General features: G+C 44.7%; 1 protein-coding gene across 1 annotated transcript in view; it reads right to left on the bottom strand.

Moving 5' to 3' along the window:
- Positions 1-263: 263 nt before the first annotated feature.
- The window catches only part of LOC134676449 (translation initiation factor eIF2B subunit beta), a 31,387-nt gene continuing 4,610 nt past the window's right edge, over positions 264-27,040 (bottom strand). The window contains exons 4-9 of the mRNA XM_063534845.1: positions 22,973-23,143; positions 7,832-7,927; positions 7,270-7,368; positions 5,651-5,751; positions 5,387-5,473; positions 264-783 (exon numbers count right to left, since the gene is read on the bottom strand). Of these exons, the coding sequence (XP_063390915.1) occupies positions 711-783; positions 5,387-5,473; positions 5,651-5,751; positions 7,270-7,368; positions 7,832-7,927; positions 22,973-23,143 (627 nt within the window). The 3' untranslated portion in view covers positions 264-710. The remainder of the gene's footprint in view (positions 784-5,386; positions 5,474-5,650; positions 5,752-7,269; positions 7,369-7,831; positions 7,928-22,972; positions 23,144-27,040) is intronic.

Raw genomic sequence — 27,040 nt, 5'->3', positions numbered from 1 at the left:
CACCTGTATGACCAGCTAAATTAAGATTTCCTCACATATCTCGTCACACATACTAGTACATATGCATGTCATTTATACGTAGTAATAAGTTTTTATTATAATATTTGTTTACATATAGGAAACTATAAGTCTATTACTAGATATAGAAGAATGTTACTCTATATACTTATGTTTTATAAGACTGTTTGTTATTAATAAAAAAAAATAACCTCTAGCATACCAGATTGAATTTAGGGGTAATTAATAAATAAATAAAAACTATATTTCATATAAGAAACATTTAATTTATTATTACAATTTGAATGGGGCTGGCAACTGCCAAAGGTTTTCACAGAGGGCGCCAGCATAAGGTTAACCTGTCACTAAACTGCAAAACGTTCAAGACCAAGCCAGGGGTGCGAAACTCCTGACTTCGGTCAAACTCTGCTCCGCTCGGCTCAGCATTGCTCCGAGCAATTATTAGGGTTGGCAGCAATTTAACACTTTAAACTCTCGCGTTTTGTACACATATTCAATTACACAAACGGGTCTACCGCGATATAATTTCATTGTTTTTACGTTTAATTCCGACGTTTCAGCTGAGTTGCACCAGCTGTGGTCACGGAAAGGCTGACGTCCCAACAAATGTCAACGGAGATATTATATCGCGGTAGACCCGTTTGTGTAATTGAATATTGGCAGCAATTATTAGCGCAGACAGTGATTCCAATCTACAGGGTGTAGTCGTTCGGATCGTAGAGCTCTGACAGCAGCCTGTATATGTAGGAGGGAGAGCTGCCACCACTGCAACAAGAAACAAGATATGTATCATTAAAAAAACCGGCCAAGCATGAGTCGGACTCGCGCACGAAGGGTTCTGTACCATTATGCAAAGCACGGTAAAAAAATCACGTTCGTTGTATGGGACCAACTTATATCATCTTCCTCGCGTTGTCCCGGCATTTTGCCACGGCTTATGGGAGCCTGGGGTCCGCTTGACAACTAATCCCAAGAATTTGCGTAGGCACTAGTCTTTACGAAAGCGACTGCCATCTGACCTTCCAGCCCAGAGGGTAAACTAGGTCTTATTGGGATTAGTTCGGTTTCCTTCACCGAAAAGCGACTGGTAAATATCAAATGATATTTCGTACATTAAGTTCCGAAAAACTCATTGGTACAGTCACCTGCAATAATATGTTACACAACGAAGGCCCAAAAATATCTGACACGATCTTATTTGTAGAGTCATAAGAGCGTGTCACATATTTTTGCTGCCTTCAAAGAGTTATAGTTATAGTTAGATTATTGCAGGTGAGTGTACGACCCGGGGTTCGAACACTTCGAATCCGCGACATTCGTATTGAAAGTCAACAACAAACCAGCGCTCCATGGGACCAACTTAAATATTTATTTTATTCCGTTTTTAGTATTTGTTATCATAGCGGCAACAGAAATACATCATCTGTGAAAATTTCAACTGTCTAGCTATCACGGTTCATGAGATACAGCCTGATGACAGACGGACAGCGGAGTCTTAGTAATAGGGTCCCGTTTTGACCCTTTGGGTACGGACCCTAAACAAGAATGTACTAAATGGCAATCCCCATTGCATCCCCGGGTGAATTCAGAGATATAATGTATTGTATTACATATAGAGTATTACATATATAAAGGTGACTATTGGCATATTGTTAGGGTACTAAGACTCCGGTGTCCGTCTCTCCGTCCGTCGGTCTGTCCAGTGGCGGATTTGCAGTCTTTGCCGCCCTAGGCCCCAAGCCTTGTAGCCGCCCCTTTCTCAGCATCAGCACCCATCATATTGACTACATTTAGATCAGGCAACGAAAAGATATAGAGGAAAATGCTTGGGACACATTTTTTACTCAGTAACTTTTTTGGACTCGTTAGGAGGTGAACATATCAAAAGTCCCCTTGAGCGGGGGTAGGGGCGTTTGATTTGAAGGTCACATTTTTCGGTTTTTCGCTTATTACATCTCAGAAACTATACGTCCTTGTGACATGATCATAGGAACATAGGTTTTACGAAAAAAATAAGCAAATACTTATTCATTTTAAGTGACAGTTTTACCAATAAAGGCTCCAGTACAGTGGTCAAGGATGGTCCATGCCAAGTCATGCTTTGCAATGCGCAACAGTAGGCCTATATCACGTAGGTGTTCACACAATGGTGCATCAAAAAAAAAAAAACAATAATAAAAATCAAAATTGCAGGCTCTGATTGATATAAATCTATAATAAACTGATAAGTCTCTTCATTGCTCCACAATAATGACATTTTGGGCTATTAACATTTAATCAAGCTGTCAAAAATTCAAGAAACTAAACAAACAATGGCGACTGTGTGAACACCACAGGCCACGGTACGCCACGATTCCTTTGAAGTGTGCCAAAAAACCGACAACTCCCCGATTGCTCACCACGGCTGACAACTGACGGCAGTCGTCCGCCATTGTATGCCATAGCCCCCTGTACACAATGGCCAGGGTGTGGCATGGCCCATCCTTCACCACTGTGTACTGGGGCCTTAACATTGATTTTTCATGTACCTACAAAAACATTAAATAAATCTAAAAAAGAAACAAAAGAAAAACATTTTTTGCCTATTTTCTTGAATAACTGCTAAACTATGTATCCTAAAATAATAATAAAAAATTGAGATTCTTACAATGAGCTCTTTGATTTGATATGTAACACGATATATGTAGTTTGAAAAACTTTATTTTTAAATTTTCTCATTTACCCCCCAAAAATGGCCTCCATATTTAAAATTCATTTATTTACGTTACACGTCCATCTTTGGGTCACAAACTTACATATGTGTGCCAAATTTCAACTTAATTGGTCTAGCAGATTCGGAGAAAATAGGCTGTGACAGACGGACAGCCAGACGCACGAGTATAAGGGTTCCGTTCTTTCCTTTTGAGGTACGGAACCCTATAAACGGAGAACAAGGCGCGAAGGCGTCAACAATATGCGAAATCGACGCCACACTCGCGTTCGCGGCTTCGCGCCGCGATTCGCGCACAAGTGTGGAGGGCCCTCCAGATATCGTAAAAATTGTAGCTTGTAGCAAATTTAACAAACTTTCATTTTGTATAATGATCATCTCGTTAGAATGCATACCTAGTTTCCGAGATATAAGCGAAAAACTGAAAAATGTGATTTTCAAACCTCTCTCTTCCCCCGGCTCAAGGGCTACGGCCGGGGACTTTTGATATGTTCACCTCCTAGATAGTCCAAATAAAGTTAGGTACAAAGTCAAAAATTGTGTTTCAAGTATTTCCCTCTGTAGGTACCTACCAGAATTCGTTGCCTGGCCTAATTTTGAGTTATTTTTTGTTATCATCAGCGAATTTTTTGTCTCAATTTGCCGCCCCTAATATCTCGCCGCCCTAGGCCCGGGCCTACTGTGCCTTATGGGAAATCCGCCACTGGGTCTGTCTGCCACGGCTGTAATCTGTAACTCATGAACCGTGATGGCTACAGTTAAAATTTTAAAATAGTGAATAGAATCAGGCGTTACTTTGCGGAAATCCATATTAATCATAACCAAAACTATTACTATGCTAATTCGCGAAAATATAACGTGCTAGTCAATCAGTGCTAACCCGTTATACTTACTTGCGTATTTTTTACATGCAATTAATGTTCCCACCCTCCAGGGTTGCCAACTTCAATTTTTTTATTACCCCTGAGCTCAACTTAAAAACCCCTAAAACTGTACTATTATTTTGGAAAACCCACTAAATAAAAAATAAAAGAAATTATTATAGATTTTCCAAATTTAGAATGTTCTATATTTGGAATGATTTTCAACCGGTTCGACATTTTAATGATCATACATATGAACGTTATACATAGATGGTCAAGAAAATCTTGTCAGTAGAAAACGGCGCGAAATTCAAATTTACCATGAGACGATATCCCTTCGCGCCTACATTTTTTTCAAATTTGCCGCACTTTTCTACTCTAAAAAAACCACTAAAAATATTTAGCCCCTAAAAAAACCCCTAGCTGGTTTATTTCCCCCTAAATTTAGTGGTAAAACCACTAAGTTGGCATCCCTGCCACCCTCCCACCGCAAGAATGAATGAATGAATGAATGAATGAATAATATTTATTTCAGGACTAGTCCCATATTATGTTAGTAACAAGTTTGGTACATACTTAAATTTAGTAGAATAAATACCCAAATAAATATAACAAACCACCACCAAAAAGAACAATGTCTTGTTGTGATGGAGGCAAAATCATCCGCAAACACATACAAATTGGTGATATACCGGGTGTGGTCTGTAACATGAGCAAATAATTAAAACATACGTTAACATAGATTATTTACATCATTACGAATAATGACATTACCATCGCAGTACATTTTCAACATCGCGAAGTTCGCAAGAACCAACATTGACGCATTTCCCCTCAGGGCGGGTAACCTAAGAAGCCTAAGGTACAGGAACAGAGGTATACTTGAAACATCCAGATTCAGACTAACCAAATCTACCAAAACGACGTATGCTATGGGCCCCAAAATCTATAACGCTATTCCTGAAGATATAGCCAGTATATCAAATGATAATTCATTTTATAATAAGTTAAAAAAATGGCTGATTGACAATGCCTTTTACGACATTAATGAAATATTGTAGAACACAGTAAAATAGAATAATTTTCATGAGTAATTTTATTACATAGGTAATTTGTGTACGTACAATAATTAATTTTATTGTACACATTTGTGTATAATTTTCATATCATTATTTTGATGCTTTGCTTAGTTATTATTTCACCGTTTGTATATTTGACGTGTAATGTATGTGTACATTATTAATAATAAATATGAATATGAATATGATTGTACTCCTCAAACGGTGACACTTTTGTTCAACAACTTTTAAAAATCATGAAGCATTTAGACTCTATTTTTTATACAAAATAAATATTATCTGCAATAGACGCCATTGCCACCCCATATCATTGTGATTGACGTTGCTTGTCAAGCCTTAAACATAACAAAATTCGCAATACAATGCGTCTTTGAATAACCTTTAAAGTATATTAAAAATCAAACTACAAGTTATTTTCAAAATTCGCTGAACAAATGTTGATAAGTATAGCTGTACTCCTCACAGCTTACAGTGAAATTTTTTGCTCATATTACAGGCCACACCCGGTATACAGGGACACTTTACTTAAAAAACTCGAGCCCTGTAAGCTCTTTTTTAGGGCTCGCCTCATCTCTTGCCTAAAAGGCTAAAAGCGAGCCCTATAAAAGAGCTAACAGGGTTCGCGTCTTTTGGATCACTATATTATATGATATACAGGATGACGTTGCAAACACTTACAGATAGGTGATATACAGGGTGACTTTGCAAACACTTACAGATTGGTGATATACAGGGTGACGTTGTCAGCTGGGATGAGATCGTGGCGCGGCGCGTACACGTGCGCGAGGCCGCTTGCCGCCATCCTGTATTAACAAACACAAAGAATTGTTCCGCAGTCCTCATTTTTTCTCTAGATATTTGCTAGTTATTCCATTTTTTTATTGTGATACATAGCCCATTTTCTACGTATTTAAGTAGATTTAGTTATAAAATGGAATCGTATACATATACATACACAGACATATACAGGGTATACTCACTGGTAGGGCAGCGCGGGGTGCGGCGCCAGCAGCGAGTTGAGGTGCGCCGGGTCCCGCGCGTGCAGCGGGCTCAGCGCGTGCAGCCCGCACAGCGCCACCACCTGGCCCAGGTCACAGACATATACAGGGTATACTCACTGGTAAGGCAGCGCGTATGCGCGTATTGCGTCATGATGATGATGCAGTCCTAACTGATTTCGGCTACAGCGACTGTGTGCTCTGGAGTAGGCAATTTCTAGCTCGTGTTATTAGAGTGTAGCTGATCCACTCTCTGGTGCGCCCTTAGGTAGCTCACGTTTCTTGCTTAATTATATATATATATCATATTTATTTATCAACATTACAAGATTGTGTTTGAAATGCATATACAGGGAGGAAAGATAAGTCGGGCCCTGGAGGGAAACTACCTTAAATCCTTAAGCTGGCTCATTCTACTTAAAGGAGACATTCCTTTATTTTTAAAAAGAAACAAAACTGCATTCAAAGATTTTCTAAAACTCATTTGCCTCGCCCGGGACTCGAACCGACTAAAAATTGCAAAAATTAAAAACTTGCAATTTTATTCTACTATAGTTCGTTTTTTTTAACATTAGGAAGAACTTCGCAGAAGTAAGCTTGTGGTTCCAAATCCGGCACTTTTAGCGGTAATAATTTGAAGTAAATTATATGTATTGACCGTGCTACATTAGATAATTCGATAATTATTAACAATTAAAGAGCCTGATAAAAACTGTACGCTTACTTCTGTGGAGTTCTTTCTAATGCTAAAAGAAACGAACTATAGTCGATACAGTTAATGTTAATGATAACATTTCTCCAAGAAACATTAGGTCTTACACTCATCTGTCGTACAAAATATCCATAAAATCTAATATTTAGTACTTAAGATTTTTTTAGACAAGCCAAATTGAAGAAAAAAAGAAAATACTTTGAATGCAGTTTTGTTTCTTTAAAAAAATAAAGGAATGTCTCCTTTAAGTAGAATGAGCCAGCTTAAGGATTTAAGGTAGTTTCCCTCCAGGGCCCGACTTATCTTTCCACCCTGTATATGCATTTCAAACACAATCTTGTATTGTTGATAAATAAATATGATATATATATAATTAAGCAAGAAAATAGGGTACGTGAGCTACCTAAGGGCGCACCAGAGAGTGGATCAGCTACACTCTAATAACACGAGCTAAAAATTGCCTACTCCAGAGCACACAGTCGCTGTAGCCGAAATCGGTTAGGACTGCATCATCATCATGACGCAACGGAGCCACGCTGTTACGTCGTCGCCCAAATCTAATGTTTAATTTGTCTTTGGTTTTTATTTGTAGTTTCTTTGTATTGTATTTTTTTTTGTAGTTTCCCAGTGCCTTGGTTTTACTGTAATGCTGTGTTACTTATTTGACTAATAAAATAAAATAAATAAATAAATGATATGATACGTGTTTGGCGGTCAAAGGGTGAATGTCAGGCGACTTAAAAGAGCTGATGTGCTGGATATTTAATGGAGGGTAGGACAATGACCCTATCATTCTGGAAACGTCATATATATTTCCCTGATCCAATCTGATTATAGTCTTGCGACTGATTGCAGACATTATATAAGAGAAAAAAAAGGTGAATGTTACCGGCACCCCGTAGTGCTTGGCGGCGGCCGTGACGGCGTGCAGCCCCGCCGCGCCCAGCGCCGCGCCGCCCGCCAGCGCCGCCTCCACGCTCACCACCACCTTTAAGAAATACAGTATGTGTCTGACCATGGGGCTTTAACTCCAGGGCTTGATTTTACTCGCTAAACTTTGTGAGCTACTTTTACTATGGGACCAACCCTAATTCGGTAAAAAAATTTTGGCTTTTCCATAGAAAACGTTGACATCTGATCAGCCCAAAATATATGAAAAAGTAAAAAAAAATTTCGGGGTTGGTGTCATAATAAAAGTAGCTCAGTTTAGCGAGTAGAATCGAGCCCTGGATTTAAAGCCCGATAGTCAGTAACACCCTGTATGCCATGTATTAATAATAGGTATTGGTAATTTAAAAAGGAAACTTATAAAAAATATAATATTTATTCATAATTTTTTTTAGATAAGGTTATTCATAATATGAATATACCTAAAAGTAAAATTTCTGTAAATATTTTATTGAGGTGGTGCAATAAAGAGGGTTTTTCAATTGTATTGTATTGTGTAGTACCTTATTGACGCGCGACATGACCGCGCAGGCGGCGGCGGCGCCCAGCACCGTGACGGGGACGCCGGCCGCGCTCAGCCGCGCCGCCATGCCGTGACACTGCAGGACGACACGGGGCATTACTGAGCGGCTACCGCGAAAACCGAAATTCGCAAATTGCGGGGATCTTTCTCTTTTATTCAAATGAAGGCGTAATTAGAGTGTCAGAGAAAAATCCCCGCGATTGACGATATTCGGTATTCTGCCGCCAGAGTGCAGCACTAGCACCCATCGTAAACCATAGAGTAGCTAATACATACTATGCCACAGAATAAATAATAGTACTAGGTACAGAAGACTCACTCTCTAACAAAACGCGTCTGTTACGATCAGCACAGATATGGCCGCTAGGTGGCGATAGCGCCACGCGCGGCTTATGGCTAGCCACCAAAATTGGTGTGGAACGGATGTACTTTTAGCTACCTGTTGCAAAGCGACGAAATCCGCCTGCTGCAGTACAATAGAGGGTGGTACAGTCAGCAGCAGAAGTTGCTAAGCGGGCGAGGTGTTCAAAATGACCTTGACACGCTCTTATTCTCTTAACAATAAAGACGCACGGCCGGTTTCCATCCTTACATGGTAGATATTCCACCAATTCGCACGAAGCGCTTTGCTTCTACTTTCCTTATGCGCACTGCCAAGGAATGGAATTCCTTGCCGGCGTCTATATTTCCGTGTTCTTATAACCCGGCAACCTTCAAATCAAGAGTGAACAGGCACCTTCTGGGCGAGCTCGCTCCATCGTAGGCCACGTCTACGCCTCGGCTAGTCTGTGGCCATGAGTAAGCCCATTCATAATAAAAAACAAAAACACCTTTGAACACCTGGCCCGCTTAGCAACTTGTGCTGCTGACTGTAGCACAAGGTGATGTGTGTGTGTGTTGTGTTGTGTTGTGCTGTATACATCCATATTAATATTATAAAGGCGAAAGTGTATCTGTCTATCGCGCCGCCATGCCGTGGGACTGCAACACCATAGGGGTTGTGCACAAATCAGGCGAGGTGTTATCCGCTACTTTTTGATCCCCCTCCCCCTTGGTGATATTTGGTGAGGTGTTTGGCTACCCCCCTCCCCCCACACAACCTCACGTATATTTTTTTGATTTTTTTTACATTCGACATAATTTTACGATAAATAGTATTGTATATAAAAATTATTGTTTATTTATTATCAAACTGCACAACGGGACTTAATCGCGTATTTAAGTTTTAAGATTTACCTCCGACGTTTCGAGGACGGCGTTGTCCCCGTGGTCTCGGAGAAGACTGGCTCAAGTTGACATCAACATCTTCTAGCCGCGCGAGTTTCTGCGGTGGCTGAGCATTTGCTGGAGTCAGGACCAAACCACTGGATTGAGCTGCATAACCCTAAAATCCTCTCCACGGATCGCCATTTCTACAGTAGAAAAGTGCGGGAAGCCATTGAAATCAAAAAACATTGCAATTTTAATCGGGACGAGGGTTTTAAGATCTCATCCACATGGAATCCAGTCATTAGTAAATGTAAGCGGAAACGAATATCGACAGTCGATAAATCGAATATCGTTAGTGTTGTGTGTCGACAGAGTGACATCCCTAGTGCGCAAAACGTTCAAACTGATAAACAAGACCAAGTGCGGGTAGTTCGAAAAACTCGCGCGGCTAGAAGATGTTGATGTCAACTTGAGCCAGTCTTCTCCGAGACCACGGGGACAACGCCGTCCTCGAAACGTCGGAGGTAAATCTTTAAACTTAAATACGCGATTAAGTCCCGTTGTCGTCAAGCTCACCACAGGTTGTTAACCTATCGAATGAGATGATGCCTTTACTGAGATTGGTCAACGATATGTAATCATACGACATACCTATATGAGGCCTGGACGTTAGTGAGATGACGATTCACTCATTGCTGGTGTCCTACTTTATTACCTGCATATAAAATTAGATTCACCTGATTATCCACCTGGTTTCCTGAACTTCGTAGTCGCCTCCAAACCTCCCCTTATAGCGACCCCATTCCTCACACTAGTTTACCATAAGTTCATATTAGCCATCAACAATTCCCTCGGATCACTGTTCACTCTGATTACTGATATACGCTGTTCACAATTTACAAGAGACACATCATTAATATAATAACACCATAAGAAACTCGTTGAATTGATCCAAAAGCAAAATTCTCCCTCCGTAGATTTGTTCGCACATAACCTCCTCTTATCCCTATCGTTCGGCGTCTACCCTCTTGTCTCCCCTAAAAATCACCATAACCTAGAAGCGGTTATTTTAACTTAAACGTGACTGCGAGCGCCATCTACCCCATGACGCTGGCAGCTATTAGCCGGTTCGCGATATGTTCGCGACACTCCCGCCCCGCAGGAAGAAGCTACTCTTTTAATTGGAATTAGATGTTCATAGGCAAACATGTAAATAAATCAACAATTAGATGATAAGAACACTAATGTGAATAATAATGTATTTGAGATTTTCATCCTCTGAATGCCTCTCTAGGCTTTGGCGCTGTGAATCGGCATGACCTGAGATTTCGTACAATTTCTGATGATGTTATAGATATGTGCTGAGGTACACCGTTTCTGAGACTGATCCGATTGTTCATCTGTATTTGTGCTGAGCTGATAAAGAACAAGATCCTGAGACTGGTCTGAGCATTCATCAATGTTTGTGCTGAGCTGATTAATAATTTGATCCTGAGATTGGTCTGAGCATTCATCAATGTTTGTGCTGAACTGATTAATAATATGATCTTTGATATGATAATTATATGATTAATTGATATCTGTGCTAAACTAACTGATCTCTGATCTGAGACTGAAAGCAGGATCCTGAGATTGGTGTGAGCGACTAAGCCATCGGATCATCAGACATCGTAAGCACGATGTCTGAGCTGAGCTGAGTAGGATCACGGCTGCGATTTGTCATCTCTGGTCCGTTACTGATCTCTCTGTCTACCTATGACTATTACTATTGTATTTCCCATAATCTCGCGCGTTCAGTTCCAAATTGCTCCAAGCAGTCCTTAATTACAACGTGGCAACACCGATTTCATACCAAACATCGGTGTTGTTAGACAGTGAGAACTCCATTCACGTTATATTTTATCTATGACTACCATATGTGATGTTATATACTGCTTTGCTCTTGTGATATCGTTAATAACTTGTTTCACTACTTCAAGGGTCACAACTTCTACTACAGCAGACGTATACATAATGTCCAGCATAATTTGCGTAATTAAACAACTGTAACTTTATTAAACACCGCGGCGACCGCGCGATCGAACGATAGTTATTACACAGACAAAAGCAACCGTCTTATCCGAACGTGACGTGTATATGTAACCTAAGGTCCCACTTCTCTTTATTACTTAATACTACTGGCAGTAATCTACTATGTGAAGTATTTTAATCTACCTGCTTATTCATTAAACCTACACTGCTGACATATCCATCCCTACGTGTATCTACTTCATGTCCGGCAGCCCTCCCCAGCCAAGGAAAAATTACGCTATTCTCATTTAATGACAAATCAAAATGTAAAAAAGAACTTTATCTACAACTCGAGAGAACATTTTTTTTTTCTTAAGCTAAGCTCAAATTAGGCACTTATTTCGAGTCAAGACACATTTTCTTGCAGTTCGTTCTGATTTATCAAATGGATATTGTGCCAAAAATTACTGCAGTTTTTAATTATCATTTTCTGATGCTGGCGTGAAATAATCTAGTTTAAATAAGTTGGGACAGTCGTGTCAGCCTCTCTATTAGGTCTGAAAGCCATTTATGGATTTAACCTGAGCTACACTCAAATAATATAAACTAAGCACTTTATTTTCATCTTGGTTAGTTACAAAACCTGTCAACAATTCTTTCTTACTGCGTTACATTTACTTTTCCGTGTTGTACATATATATCAGTCATGCTAACGATTGTAGAAACAGCAAAGCAAGCTGTACCGAGGTACCGATTCATTACAACTTTACTTTTTTTTTTAAATAACCGAATACTTGAGAATTCCTCTTATTCAGAAACCTATCCACCATGGTCTTACTACTGTCTCTATAATTATTATGAATATGTAGGGTCGTATACTTTAGTATTTAGTATCTCGATTGGGTAGGCGATATCAATTAATATGTGTTGCTTGATTCCAATTCATTTAACAAAATCATATTAGTTATGCATGGCTATTCATTAAATTATCTCCCACTCCCTTATCTATTTCTGTTCGAGTAAAAGTAAAGTATGTACTTAGAAGTATCTAAATCAGTTAGCAGATAATATAGAAACCAGTAGGCCATTCAATAAGTATGCCTTTTATTGGGAGTCTTTTCAATAATAATTTATTTTAGCATTTTTAACCCTTTAGGTTTGGGTCATCGTCTCATCGTATGTACATATATACACAATTCAGAAGTTTCGTTAATCTTTATCGAAGGTTAGCTGGAAGAGATCCCTTATAGGGATAAGTTCGCCTTTGTACTTCCATTACTGTAATTTATTTTTGTAAACCTGTGTTGTGTACAATAAAGTGATTACTACTACTACTTTATCTAATCACTAATCTATGGACTTTCCACACTAAGAATCAATGGTTCAGTAATAATAGGAAGTCACTATATCTTAGGGTATTGCTCAAGTGCAAACGTATTGGTGGTGACTTATACTAAACAGTTTTGCCTTTGTCATTTACCGTTATCCAAGTAGATATTTACTGACTCTCTGATAACAATCTATATTGGAATGTTAATTGGGAATAAATTGAGATACTATACTTTGTTACATCAACAGACAAGTCTTTGGAACCTTAATGTAACGCTGATATACGCAATCCATAAGTAAAGTAAGTGAATATTGTTTAAATTAATTCGGCAGTTTTTTATTCGTTTACAATCATTTTACCCGTTTATCTTTCAGAACAGAAATATCATGCATGCCAATTGAGTATGTTACTATTGTTTAATCTAGCGAGTGGCATTTTTGGCACTTTGCTGGTACCATTGGAATGGCTGAGTGATTCTGATTGAGTTCCAATGATGTTCCTGGTCCTTTGAGTTTGAGTAGTATGTACATTGTACGAGTACATATGACATCAAATTGTAATCTGATTTGAATTGCCTCCTGCATTTTCATCCAGGCACATTACAACTAAATTATATCGACTTCTAAGAAACCAATCCGTTACAATTCCTTACGATTGTAACAACAAACAACGACGAGGCAAGGAATTCCAAATTAACATCTTATGATATGAGTGGATCTAGTCCTTCAAACTAGGTGAGTGTAAAATTCGAGTTTTTAAATAAACTCAATGATTCTGATTAAAGCCCAGTGAAAATATGGATCCGCAAAACATACCATTATAATAGCCTGGTTTGCTTGTCTGGAAGATATCAATCTTTTAGCGATAAGACCGCCCGTTCTGCACAATAGTATAAGTGATGTGTTAAGTTCCTTTACATATGTAAAGAATATTGTGTTGTTGTAAAAATATTGATCATATAAGTATAAGGCTAATACGTTAAACATGATACATTCGTTTCATGAAAAGATACGCAGTATAAATTGTTGTCAATTCACCACGCTTGCGCTCACAACTAGTTTAATCATGGCTGAGCTGATAATTTGTGATGAAGCGGGTATTCTGCAAGCAATGCATGTTCTAGAAAAGCATGCAATCCAATAAGAATTAACTTGGCGTGGAACATCATGATCACAAAATATTGTTTATCACCAATTTAACTAGATACCGATGTAATAGAAAATACACAAGATCGGAGGTCAGACCTAAACTGGTTTGTAAGCAACAACAGTTGGTAAGCCATAATATCAACTACCCGCATTAAAATAAACTTTCAATTTGGTTCTAAAACTATTCGGCCACACAGAACAATGAATGTGAGATTATGATTATGATTATATGATTATTATTTTAATATTAAGATCTTAACTCCTGCAACGTTACAAACAAAATTGCAAAGGCATAGATGCCAAAAAAAAATCGAGTATAATTATTTTAACACATCTAATCATTTATGCGATTTCTTTTATGTCTTACATTGAATTGTTTGAACATTACATTTAACATTGAAATATGAATTTATATATATATATTTTTTTTTATAAATGTAAATATAAAATGTTTGTTTAGTTATAAGTACATCCTCTGTTTTATAAGCTGTGTTACTGACTATTATTATACCATGCTATGTACTATTCTGATCGCCTGCCGAGCGCGGGCAAGTTAATGGCGCACCCGAGCTAGCTCAGTAACCATGATCTCCAACACACATAGTCGCTACGCATTCCGCGATCTGTAGTACTGGTTAGCCTGAGACCTCGCGCCTGCGCTCGCGCATGGGAACTAATATAAAGCGTACTTACTTGTGTAAGTCGCTGCGGGCAAAATAAATAAAAAATGTATACCTACCTACATATATATTATTTTTGAGTCAATTTTGCAAGAACTTTTCACTTAATATTATGTAACAAATAAAAATGTACTCGGCAAGATAATTAATTCTTAATATAAGTATGTTAACTCATGTAAGTGAATTGTAATATTCTTATGAGTATTAAAATGTCTTTAAACCTAATTAAATTACGAAAAAGGTCCTAATCGTCACTTAAGACCCAATTTAAAAACAGATGTACTAATAATAATGCAGATGTAGTAATGTTAAATTGTTGGTCAACTGCATAATTTGAATCTTCTAGCTCAGGTGATAAAGTCGTTGTTTGAGAGGATCCATGCTGGTTCACAAATCGACCAGCAAACTTTAATTCAAAATGTATTTATATCGACCGGGATATGAACCGTGATTACCTTTCCCTTAACCGTGAATCATTTAAGACTTATTTGATCCAAAATGTCGTAAATTTTTATTAGTGCATGATTTTATCAAAGATTGGTCAGGTAACTAAATCTAAACAAGTAAAGCAACTTGTCAACTACATCATCAAACATAATAAATATCAAAATGAAACTATGTTCTTGTGAACATAATCATAACAGAAACCTAAATATAGATTACGATTAAACCTCCTGTTCAACTTAAACTTATTAGGCATGAGCGGGTATGGTAACGGTACCAATCATATGATATTTAAGAGAACAATGAGATTATTCACAACTTTGAGAAAAAATCAAGTTATGTTTATCAAATATTGGCTTCTTCACCTTTTCTTTGATACATGACATATATGTATTTCAGTTTCTATTGGATTATTACTGATACGTGTAAAGTTTCTACTGCTTAGGGCGTTCAAACTTGAGTTGAATGTCCATTTCGTCCCCCACGTTTTTAGACATGTTCAATGAAAAATGTACGTAATGGTTGGTTTCAAAGTAATGAAATCTGAGACTTAAGCAGTTCCATGGCTCTTGTTGAAGGTAGTGTTACTAAGCTAGTGTTTAAAAACTGATTACAAACACCTCTCTGACAGAATTTATAGTAAACATACCAATATTGTACTATCTTTTCTGATGTGACAATCTTTGCCACTCTCTCATTCTTATAACATAGAAATGTTGGAATACTGAGCGTTGCGACTGGTTCAAGGCACGTAGGTTAAAAACAAACTTTGCAGCCCTGGTGACACAAACATTTTCATCACATCAACCAGTGACAAATACTTGCTGTGAAACGTTAAATATATAACTTAATGCTTTCAAATACATATTTTTATCATTCCAAACCATCACTTGGAATTCCATTCTACTGCTTATCATGAGGAATCAACTCCAAATTTGCACTCTATAGGACTGATTAATTAACACACTGCTTTCAAAGATTAAAGCGAGCTTTTTAGTATTTTGTATTACAAGAAGAATTTTTGAAACTATATTATTGCATTTAAATAATATACCAAGGAAATTCATGTGTTTAGATACCTTTTTTTTTTAAACTATGTATATATATTTACTGACATTTACAATCTCTTGTATATCAAAGAGCAAGAATGTTCAATAAAATGTAGGCACTTAATTGCATATGTGCTCCGCTGAAACACAAACATATTCGCCAGCTTAACGCCTTTTTGCAAAAATAGGATTACATAAATATGGGCTTCATTTCAAGCCTGAAAAAAAACATTAAATTGACCTGAACCAACAAAAAAATTAACTCTTAAGTTGTACGTGCATAATTACATAAATTGACTTTTCATATGTTACTTTTGATGATGATTATGCATGTGCATAAATAATCCCAGCATCTCCACCATGTCGTCAAGCTCACCACAGGTTGTTAACCTATCGAATGAGATGATGCCTTTACTGAGATTGGTCAACGATATGTAATCATACGACATACCTATATGAGGCCTGGACGTTAGTGAGATGACGATTCACTCATTGCTGGTGTCCTACTTTATTACCTGCATATAAAATTAGATTCACCTGATTATCCACCTGGTTTCCTGAACTTCGTAGTCGCCTCCAAACCTCCCCTTATAGCGACCCCATTCCTCACACTAGTTTACCATAAGTTCATATTAGCCATCAACAATTCCCTCGGATCACTGTTCACTCTGATTACTGATATACGCTGTTCACAATTTACAAGAGACACATCATTAATATAATAACACCATAAGAAACTCGTTGAATTGATCCAAAAGCAAAATTCTCCCTCCGTAGATTTGTTCGCACATAACCTCCTCTTATCCCTATCGTTCGGCGTCTACCCTCTTGTCTCCCCTAAAAATCACCATAACCTAGAAGCGGTTATTTTAACTTAAACGTGACTGCGAGCGCCATCTACCCCATGACGCTGGCAGCTATTAGCCGGTTCGCGATATGTTCGCGACACCCGTTGTGCAGTTTGATAATGTTTAATAATCGTGAAAGTTTAAATCAGTGTTTTTTATTTATTTATATAAGCCTATACGGTGTCCCACTGCTGGGCAAAGGCCTCCCCCCTTGATTTCCATTCGTCTCGATTTTGGGCAATCTCCGGCCAGTCGTTAAGGTATGCGTCCAGGTCGTCCCGCCATCTCCGTCTGGGCCTACCACATCCTCGCCCGTCTTGCGGCACCCATACCGTGGTTATTTTGGCCCACCTCTGTGGGTGCATGCGGCAGACATGGCCGGCCCAGTCCCATTTCAGCTTGGCGGTCTTAGTTCCAACATCGGTAATGCGCGTTTTTGAGCGCAGCGTAGAGTTACGGATTCGGTCAATCCGTTTTACTCCTAGTATGCTGCGCTCCATAGCTCAGAGCTCCATAAATCAGTGTATTATTTATTTTTCTATTTTCGTTAAATAGACTCGCTATTTTTATGAATACCGCTACTTTTTGATCCCCCTCCCCCTTGGTGATATTTGGTAAGGTTTTTGACTACCCCCCTCCCCCCACACAACCTCACGTATATTTTTTTGTTTTTTTTACATTCGGCATAATTTTACGATAAATAGTATTGTATATAAAAATTATTGTTTATTTTTCTATTTTCGTTAAATAGACTCGCTATTTTTATGAATACCGCTACTTTTTGATCCCCCTCCCCCTTGGTGATATTTGGTGAGGTTTTTGACTACCCCCCTCCCCCCACACAACCTCACGTATATTTTTTTTATTTTTTTACATTCGACATAATTTTACGATGCGATGCTGCGGTGGTCCCGTGGAAACATCGGCCGGTGATATTGTTCTAAGTCACTAGCGCTCCGGGTTCAAATCTTTGTTGTGGTTCAAATTATTTGTTTTAATTTTTTAATTTTTTTTTTTATATTATCTGTGTACATTTTTATTAGGCCTTTTTTTTCTCTTCTTTTTTTGCAATATTAATTGTATTTATGTTTTTTTGTTGTAATGTACCAATGTAACGAGTAGTAATAGTATACTGTAAGAGATTTTATTAGAAAGTATTCAATTATTTTTTTATGTGTGATTAATGATAAATTAAAACTCGATCTTGTTTGTATTTGGGAGGTGCATGACAACTTATTTCTAGGGTTAGAATTTACATATTTGGTTAATTTAAGTATTTAATTTATTTTTTAATGACATGTTATTTTTCTCTTTTTACCTAATTTATTCTCAATAATTTACAATAGTTTGTGCAAATGTATGTGTTTTTATGTGACAAATCAAGCTGACATACGGTTTTTATATGTAATTGTATAATTTAGGTTGATTTTTCTAGACATGCTAATTTGTAACTGCTTATATTATTTTTAGTAATTCGATAACTGTTCCAATGTCACTACAAAACCCTATAGATGCCGCCCCCGGCACGTCGCCCACGGTGGTTACACTCTTTTGTCCATACTGCCCCCAAGGCCCCCGAGCCCGCCAATTTAAGGGTCAACGAGGTTTGAACGTGCATATCGGCAAAGTCCATGGCGATCAGGTTGCCAGAGGCACGTCGCCTGTTTGCCCTCCCCCAGCGCCTAATAGTATGCAGGCGCCACAGACAGCGTCGTCTTTGGCGTCCTCTTCTAATTTAAGTTCTGATAATAGCATTGGCTTACAGAGCCTTCCGGGACTGAAGAAGAGCGTGCGGGTTTTGAAGCATATCCCCAGAGGCGCCAGGAATCTCGCGGCGGGCAGACTGTGTGCGTTAATTGAGGCCTGTTTGCGTTCAAACGAAGTTGATGATTGGTTTGCGCTGCTTGCATTCTCCTTTACTGCCCTTAGAGTTCCTGACAGTAGCACGTCTAAGTCGTTAACTTCGAAGGTCAAAAACAACATTGCTGACCTGAATGTGTATTTTCCTGAGGAAGCAAACCAAAAGCCTAGATCAGTCTACCGCACGATCGAGGCGAAAGTCCATGATGGGGACTTAAGAGGCGCGGTACGCATATTGTTGTCCGATTCTTCCCTTGCCCCGTCGAGCGCGGATACATTGGAAGCCTTGAGAAACAAGCATCCCTCGCCATCTAGGCAACTTGCTTACCCTCCAGAGCCAGACCTTTCAAGTCAATTTCTTACAGTTTCAGTTGCGGATGTGAAGAATGCCATTGACTCTTTTTACAATGGGTCTGCGTCAGGTCTGGATGGATTGCGCCCTCAGCACTTGAAGGAGCTCGTCTCTTCCAGTGCAGGGGATAATGGATTCAAATTGCTAGAGTCCTTGGCTAAGCTGTGCAATTTCCTTCTGCGCGGCATGCTCAATCCCCTGGTTTGTCCGTACCTGTACGGCGCGTCATTATGCGCTTTGGAAAAGAAGGACGGGGGCATTAGACCAATCGCCATTGGTACTACTTTTAGACGACTTGTTGCCAAATTGGGTTGCCGTTCTGTCAGAGAGGAGATGGCGGCCTACCTCCAGCCTTGCCAGGTAGGTTTTGGTACACCTTTGGGGTGCGAGGCGGCAATCCACGCGACAAGGCATTTTTCAATGAAGCACGAGCACAGCGATACTGTCATCGTGAAACTAGACTTGAAAAATGCATTTAATTCTGTCGAAAGGGATGTAATTCTACAGCAAGTAAAACTTCGCACCCCCCACCTGTATCCATTTCTTTTTCAGTGCTACGCCTTTAAAAGCAACCTTTTTTATGAGGGCACTGTAATCGCCTCACAGGTCGGAGCACAACAGGGCGATCCATTGGGGCCTCTCGTATTTTGTCTGGCAATCCAAAGTCTGATAGCGGCATTAGAGTCGCCTCTGAATGTCTGGTACTTAGACGATGGGACCTTAGGAGGTGACTCTGATGTCGTATTTAATGACGTTGCCAAGCTTTTGCCAGCACTACGAGCTATTGGGTTGGAGGTGAGTTCCTCAAAGTGTGAGTTGTATGCTTGCAGCCCCCTGGCGTTAAGCACCTTGTCCAAATTTGAATCTTTGCTGCCGGGCGTAAAGGTTATTAGTAAGGCATCTTTTGGTCTTCTTGGTGCGCCAATTTTTCCTGAAGGTGTAAGTTCGATGCTTCAGGCAAAGACATCCGCTTTGGGGTCTTCCTTTGAACGTTTAAAGCATCTATCGGCGCATGTATCTCTTACGCTACTGCGTAACTGTTTCTCGATGCCGCGCATAACTTATTCTCTGCGGACGGCGCCCACTTGGATGTTTAAGCAAGACACAGAGGACTACGACACCGTGCTCAAACAGGGTCTGGAAGGTCTATTAAACATCCAATTGGTCGATGAACAATGGCACCAAGCAACACTCCCCATTCGGTATGGGGGTTTAGGTATCCGTCGTATGCATGACATTGGAGTTGTCTCGTTCCTTGCTTCCTCTCATGCTTCGGCGGGCCTTGTGGCGAAGATTCTCTCCATGAACAGTGGCAACATCTGCCTTCCTTTCCTGCAGGAGGCCCTTGACGAGTGGTCGACTCGGTCGTCTGGAGGGACGCACCCGGACAACCCTGCTTCACAGAGACTCTGGGACGACATCTTGTGCGAGCAAACATATTCGCAATTGCTGGCTCAAGCGGGCAGGATTGAAGATGTGGCTCGGCTTAAAGCGGTGGGGCAACCTGAATCAGGGGCCTGGTTGCAGGCACTGCCTTCGCCACATTTGGGGACCCTACTCGACAACGACACCCTGAGAGTAGGAGTCGCCTTACGGCTGGGTTCCAAGGTGTGCGAGCCCCATCGCTGTATATGTGGAATGGCGGTGGAAGCGAATGGGCACCACGGCTTGAGCTGCTCCCGGGCTGCAGGGCGGTTCCCGAGACACCATGCGATCAATGATTTGATACGTCGCACCATGGTCTCGGCGAACGTGCCTTGCATTCTGGAGCCTCAAGGCTTAAGCCGTACAGACGGGAAGCGCCCGGACGGCTTAACGCTGGTTCCGTGGGCCAAAGGCCGCTGCTTGCTCTGGGATGCAACCTGCGTGAGTACTTTTGCGCCTACTCATGTTGCTCCCGGTAGCCGGCTGGCAGGCGCAGCCGCGGCAAATGCCGCGAGGCTCAAGCGATTAAAATACGCCAACCTGGAACCAGCGTACGATTTTGTTCCGGTCGCGGTGGAAACTGCGGGGCCGTGGTGTTCGGAGGCCAAGAGGTTGATTAGAGACTTGGGGCGGCGTCTACGTGACAGAGGAGGCGATCCCCGTTCAGGCTCCTATCTAGTCCAACAGATATCGCTTGCCATCCAGCGCGGTAATGCCGCTAGCATCTTTGGCACTTTTGGGCTGGGTGGGGGTCGGAATGGGGGTGATAGTGTAAGTAGGATAGTATATTAGTAATATGTTTAGATTTTAAGTTAGGAAATTGCATGTAAATTATTTAAGTAGATTTTAAGATTGACTTTGTATTTGTATTTGATGAATAAATATTTTACGATAAATAGTATTGTATATAAAAATTATTGATTATTTTTCTATTTTCATTAAATAGACTCGCTATTTTTATGAATACCGCTACTTTTTGATCCCCCTCCCCCTTGGTGATATTTGGTGAGGTTTTTGACTACCCCCCTCCCCCCACACAACCTCACGTATATTTTTTTGTTTTTTTTTACATTCGGCATAATTTTACGATAAATAGTATTGTATATAAAAATTTTTGTTTATTTTTCTATTTTCGTTAAATAGACTCGCTATTTTTATGAATTTTATGATTAACGGAACCGAGAAAATGTATCTACTCATGTGGTAGGTTTTTTTTTCTTAGTTTCGTTCACTGTAGAAAAATACACGTGAGGTTTCCTTATCCCCAACGTGATCTATCATGATTTTTTCGTGACCTCCGTCCCCCTATCGAACCTCGCGTGATTTGTACACAAGCCCATAGGGGATGAATCATCAGTCATCAGTTCAGCCTATTTACGTCCCACTGCTGAGCACAGGCCTCCTCTCATGCGCGAGAGGGCTTGGGCTATAGTCCCCACGCTAGCCCAATGCGGATTGGGGACTTCACATACACCTATGAATTTCTTCGCAGATGTATGCAGGTTTCCTCACGATGTTTTCCTTCACCGAAAAGCTAGTGGTAAATATCAAATGATATTTCGTACATAAGTTCCGAAAAACTCATTGATACGAGCCAGGATTTGAACCCGCGACCTCCGGATTGAAAGTCAGACGTCATATCCACTCGGCCACCACTGCTTTTTTTAGGGGATGAATGCTCTCGATCATTATTAGTAGTAAAAAGAAAAGTACAGTCAGCGATAAGAGCTTTTTTTAATAACACATCGGTGGTAAACAAGCATACGGCCCGCCTGATGGTGAGCAGTCACCGTAGTCTATGGACGCCTGCAACTCCAGAGGTGTTACATGCGCGTTGCCGACCTTTTAAAAACCTGTACACTCCTTTTTTGAAGAACCCCATACTGTAGTAGGCCCTCGGGAAAACCTCGGAAGGGAGCTCATTCCACAGCCGGAGCGTCCGCGGGAAGAAATTCCTCTTAAATCGCACAGTAGGTACGAAACCATTTAGGTTCTAGGGTGGGGTAGGGTAGGGTGGATTGAATGATAGCTTGTACTAAAAATTACACTTTTGCCATTAACTTATAAAGATGGGTCGATCAATTATTTCTTGTTATTATTTTGTCCCATCAGCCATGAGACAATAGTAGCATAGTTTCTTAGAAGAGCTGCTGTACCATGCTCTACAAACGTGCTTAGTAGATGTCCCGTTATGGAAAGGCCTTATAACTACCAAAAAATTCCCGTTTGGTTCATTTAAATACGGAATATGTAACTAGTATTTTAAGAGTGACCCAGAGCGTAACCATGGCAACTATAGTGATAAGAAAAAGTTGAATCACCCAGATTTTTAACACGCTTTTATTAGGTCGATCTGTATGTAACTATATATGTAATGGAATCTAAGATAACTAATTTAACCATCTTCCAAGGATCGTAGCGTCAAGAAAATTGGCAGCTGTATGTAGTTCTGAAGACAATACAATAATATGGTACTGTCGAACTGATTTGATGATGGAGCCGGAAGATATGAACTGGAACTTCATGATGGAACATCGTATCATAGCTGTGTTTGGATTTGTTAGAAAAGTCTTGTAATGAACTTTGACCACGATTAGGTTTCAAGGTCTGATGATGAAGCCGGAAGATAGGCAATGGCATTCCGTGATGGAATATCGTATCATAGTCGTGTTTGCACTTGTGAGAAAGGTTACGTGATGCACTTTGAACACGATCAGGCATCAAGCGTGTTTTTCTAGTGTTTTTTTAAACTATCAATGTATTTACCTCGGCAACGTCGGTCCCTTCAGCCAGCAGCAGCCTGTAGCGGCGCGCGGACCGCAGGAACCTCTCGGTCAGCCTGCTCGCCCCGTAGGTGAGGATCATCTCGTCTGCTTGCACGTGCTCCTTCGCCTGCGAGCTGATGGCGGCCGCCGTGCCTTCCAGTTCTGTGCGTAGCTGGGGAAAAACGTACAGGTGGTAAATAATAAAGTCATCGCTCGCACAATCGCACATAGGGCGTCCGCTAGCTGGCGCGGTTGCTCTGAGCGGGTAAGCGGGTTAACGAAATATAGTATAAGCAAAGCAACCCTCACTGGCGTGGACGCGTGCGATACGGATTTAACTTAACCTATGGCACCCGCGTGCGTGCGTGCGCCAGCTAGCGGACTCCCATATACAGTAACGCAATAACAGTGATAAAGCGTGTTCTGAACCGCTCAATGCTTGTACGTGTATTAAAAAAATCGGCCAAGTGCGACTAGGTCTCGGTCTCGCACACGACTAGGGTTCCGAAATCCGAATCATTATCAAAAAAATGACGTTTGTTGTATGGGAGCTAATTTTTTGTTATAGCGGCAACAGAAATACATCATCTGTCACAAAATTTCAACAGTCTATCACGGTTCATGAGATACAGCCTGGTGACGGACAAACAGACGGACAGTGTAGTCTTAATAATAGGGTTTCGTATTTACCCTTTGCGTACGGAACCCTAAAAACTGTAAAAACGATTACCTCGGTCACGTGTTCCCGCACCGGCTCCCTGAGGTCCTCGTTCAAGGCGGTGGTGCTCCGGCGCGGCGCGGGGCGCACTAGGCGCGCGAGCGAGGCGTCGCCGTCGGCGCGCGCCTCGTCGCGCAGCGCGCGCAGCACGCGCCGCGCCATGTTGGCGGCGCACGCTTACCTCGGCCACATGTTCCCGCACCGGCTCCCTGAGGTCCTCGTTCAAGGCGGTGGCGCTCCGGCGCGGCGCGGGGCGCACTAGGCGCGCGAGCGAGGCGTCGCCGTCGGCGCGCGCCTCGTCGCGCAGCGCGCGCAGCACGCGCCGCGCCATGTTGGCGGCGCACGCTTACCTCGGCCACATGTTCCCGCACCGGCTCCCTGAGGTCCTCGTTCAAGGCGGTGGTGCTCCGGCGCGGCGCGGGGCGCACTAGGCGCGCGAGCGAGGCGTCGCCGTCGGCGCGCGCCTCGTCGCGCAGCGCGCGCAGCACGCGCCGCGCCATGTTGGCGGCGCACGCTTACCTCGGCCACATGTTCCCGCACCGGCTCCCTGAGGTCCTCGTTCAAGGCGGTGGTGCTCCGGCGCGGCGCGGGGCGCACTAGGCGCGCGAGCGAGGCGTCGCCGTCGGCGCGCGCCTCGTCGCGCAGCGCGCGCAGCACGCGCCGCGCCATGTTGGCGGCGCACGCTTACCTCGGCCACATGTTCCCGCACCGGCTCCCTGAGGTCCTCGTTCAAGGCGGTGGTGCTCCGGCGCGGCGCGGGGCGCACTAGGCGCGCGAGCGAGGCGTCGCCGTCGGCGCGCGCCTCGTCGCGCAGCGCGCGCAGCACGCGCCGCGCCATGTTGGCGGCGCACGCTTACCTCGGCCACATGTTCCCGCACCGGCTCCCTGAGGTCCTCGTTCAAGGCGGTGGTGCTCCGGCGCGGCGCGGGGCGCACTAGGCGCGCGAGCGAGGCGTCGCCGTCGGCGCGCGCCTCGTCGCGCAGCGCGCGCAGCACGCGCCGCGCCATGTTGGCGGCGCACGCTTACCTCGGCCACATGTTCCCGCACCGGCTCCCTGAGGTCCTCGTTCAAGGCGGTGGTGCTCCGGCGCGGCGCGGGGCGCACTAGGCGCGCGAGCGAGGCGTCGCCGTCGGCGCGCGCCTCGTCGCGCAGCGCGCGCAGCACGCGCCGCGCCATGTTGGCGGCGCACGCTTACCTCGGCCACATGTTCCCGCACCGGCTCCCTGAGGTCCTCGTTCAAGGCGGTGGTGCTCCGGCGCGGCGCGGGGCGCACTAGGCGCGCGAGCGAGGCGTCGCCGTCGGCGCGCGCCTCGTCGCGCAGCGCGCGCAGCACGCGCCGCGCCATGTTGGCGGCGCACGCTTACCTCGGCCACATGTTCCCGCACCGGCTCCCTGAGGTCCTCGTTCAAGGCGGTGGTGCTCCGGCGCGGCGCGGGGCGCACTAGGCGCGCGAGCGAGGCGTCGCCGTCGGCGCGCGCCTCGTCGCGCAGCGCGCGCAGCACGCGCCGCGCCATGTTGGCGGCGCACGCTTACCTCGGCCACATGTTCCCGCACCGGCTCCCTGAGGTCCTCGTTCAAGGCGGTGGTGCTCCGGCGCGGCGCGGGGCGCACTAGGCGCGCGAGCGAGGCGTCGCCGTCGGCGCGCGCCTCGTCGCGCAGCGCGCGCAGCACGCGCCGCGCCATGTTGGCGGCGCACGCTTACCTCGGCCACATGTTCCCGCACCGGCTCCCTGAGGTCCTCGTTCAAGGCGGTGGTGCTCCGGCGCGGCGCGGGGCGCACTAGGCGCGCGAGCGAGGCGTCGCCGTCGGCGCGCGCCTCGTCGCGCAGCGCGCGCAGCACGCGCCGCGCCATGTTGGCGGCGCACGCTTACCTCGGCCACATGTTCCCGCACCGGCTCCCTGAGGTCCTCGTTCAAGGCGGTGGTGCTCCGGCGCGGCGCGGGGCGCACTAGGCGCGCGAGCGAGGCGTCGCCGTCGGCGCGCGCCTCGTCGCGCAGCGCGCGCAGCACGCGCCGCGCCATGTTGGCGGCGCACGCTTACCTCGGCCACATGTTCCCGCACCGGCTCCCTGAGGTCCTCGTTCAAGGCGGTGGTGCTCCGGCGCGGCGCGGGGCGCACTAGGCGCGCGAGCGAGGCGTCGCCGTCGGCGCGCGCCTCGTCGCGCAGCGCGCGCAGCACGCGCCGCGCCATGTTGGCGGCGCACGCTTACCTCGGCCACATGTTCCCGCACCGGCTCCCTGAGGTCCTCGTTCAAGGCGGTGGTGCTCCGGCGCGGCGCGGGGCGCACTAGGCGCGCGAGCGAGGCGTCGCCGTCGGCGCGCGCCTCGTCGCGCAGCGCGCGCAGCACGCGCCGCGCCATGTTGGCGGCGCACGCTTACCTCGGCCACATGTTCCCGCACCGGCTCCCTGAGGTCCTCGTTCAAGGCGGTGGTGCTCCGGCGCGGCGCGGGGCGCACTAGGCGCGCGAGCGAGGCGTCGCCGTCGGCGCGCGCCTCGTCGCGCAGCGCGCGCAGCACGCGCCGCGCCATGTTGGCGGCGCACGCTTACCTCGGCCACATGTTCCCGCACCGGCTCCCTGAGGTCCTCGTTCAAGGCGGTGGTGCTCCGGCGCGGCGCGGGGCGCACTAGGCGCGCGAGCGAGGCGTCGCCGTCGGCGCGCGCCTCGTCGCGCAGCGCGCGCAGCACGCGCCGCGCCATGTTGGCGGCGCACGCTTACCTCGGCCACATGTTCCCGCACCGGCTCCCTGAGGTCCTCGTTCAAGGCGGTGGCGCTCCGGCGCGGCGCGGGGCGCACTAGGCGCGCGAGCGAGGCGTCGCCGTCGGCGCGCGCCTCGTCGCGCAGCGCGCGCAGCACGCGCCGCGCCATGTTGGCGGCGCACGCTTACCTCGGCCACATGTTCCCGCACCGGCTCCCTGAGGTCCTCGTTCAAGGCGGTGGTGCTCCGGCGCGGCGCGGGGCGCACTAGGCGCGCGAGCGAGGCGTCGCCGTCGGCGCGCGCCTCGTCGCGCAGCGCGCGCAGCACGCGCCGCGCCATGTTGGCGGCGCACGCTTACCTCGGCCACATGTTCCCGCACCGGCTCCCTGAGGTCCTCGTTCAAGGCGGTGGTGCTCCGGCGCGGCGCGGGGCGCACTAGGCGCGCGAGCGAGGCGTCGCCGTCGGCGCGCGCCTCGTCGCGCAGCGCGCGCAGCACGCGCCGCGCCATGTTGGCGGCGCACGCTTACCTCGGCCACATGTTCCCGCACCGGCTCCCTGAGGTCCTCGTTCAAGGCGGTGGTGCTCCGGCGCGGCGCGGGGCGCACTAGGCGCGCGAGCGAGGCGTCGCCGTCGGCGCGCGCCTCGTCGCGCAGCG

The sequence above is a fragment of the Cydia fagiglandana genome, chromosome 24, assembly GCF_963556715.1.
Source record: "Cydia fagiglandana chromosome 24, ilCydFagi1.1, whole genome shotgun sequence".
NCBI classification, from domain to species: Eukaryota; Metazoa; Arthropoda; class Insecta; order Lepidoptera; family Tortricidae; genus Cydia; species Cydia fagiglandana.
Note: the sequence above shows the minus strand (reverse complement) of the source record. Positions and strands in the feature narration are given on the sequence as shown.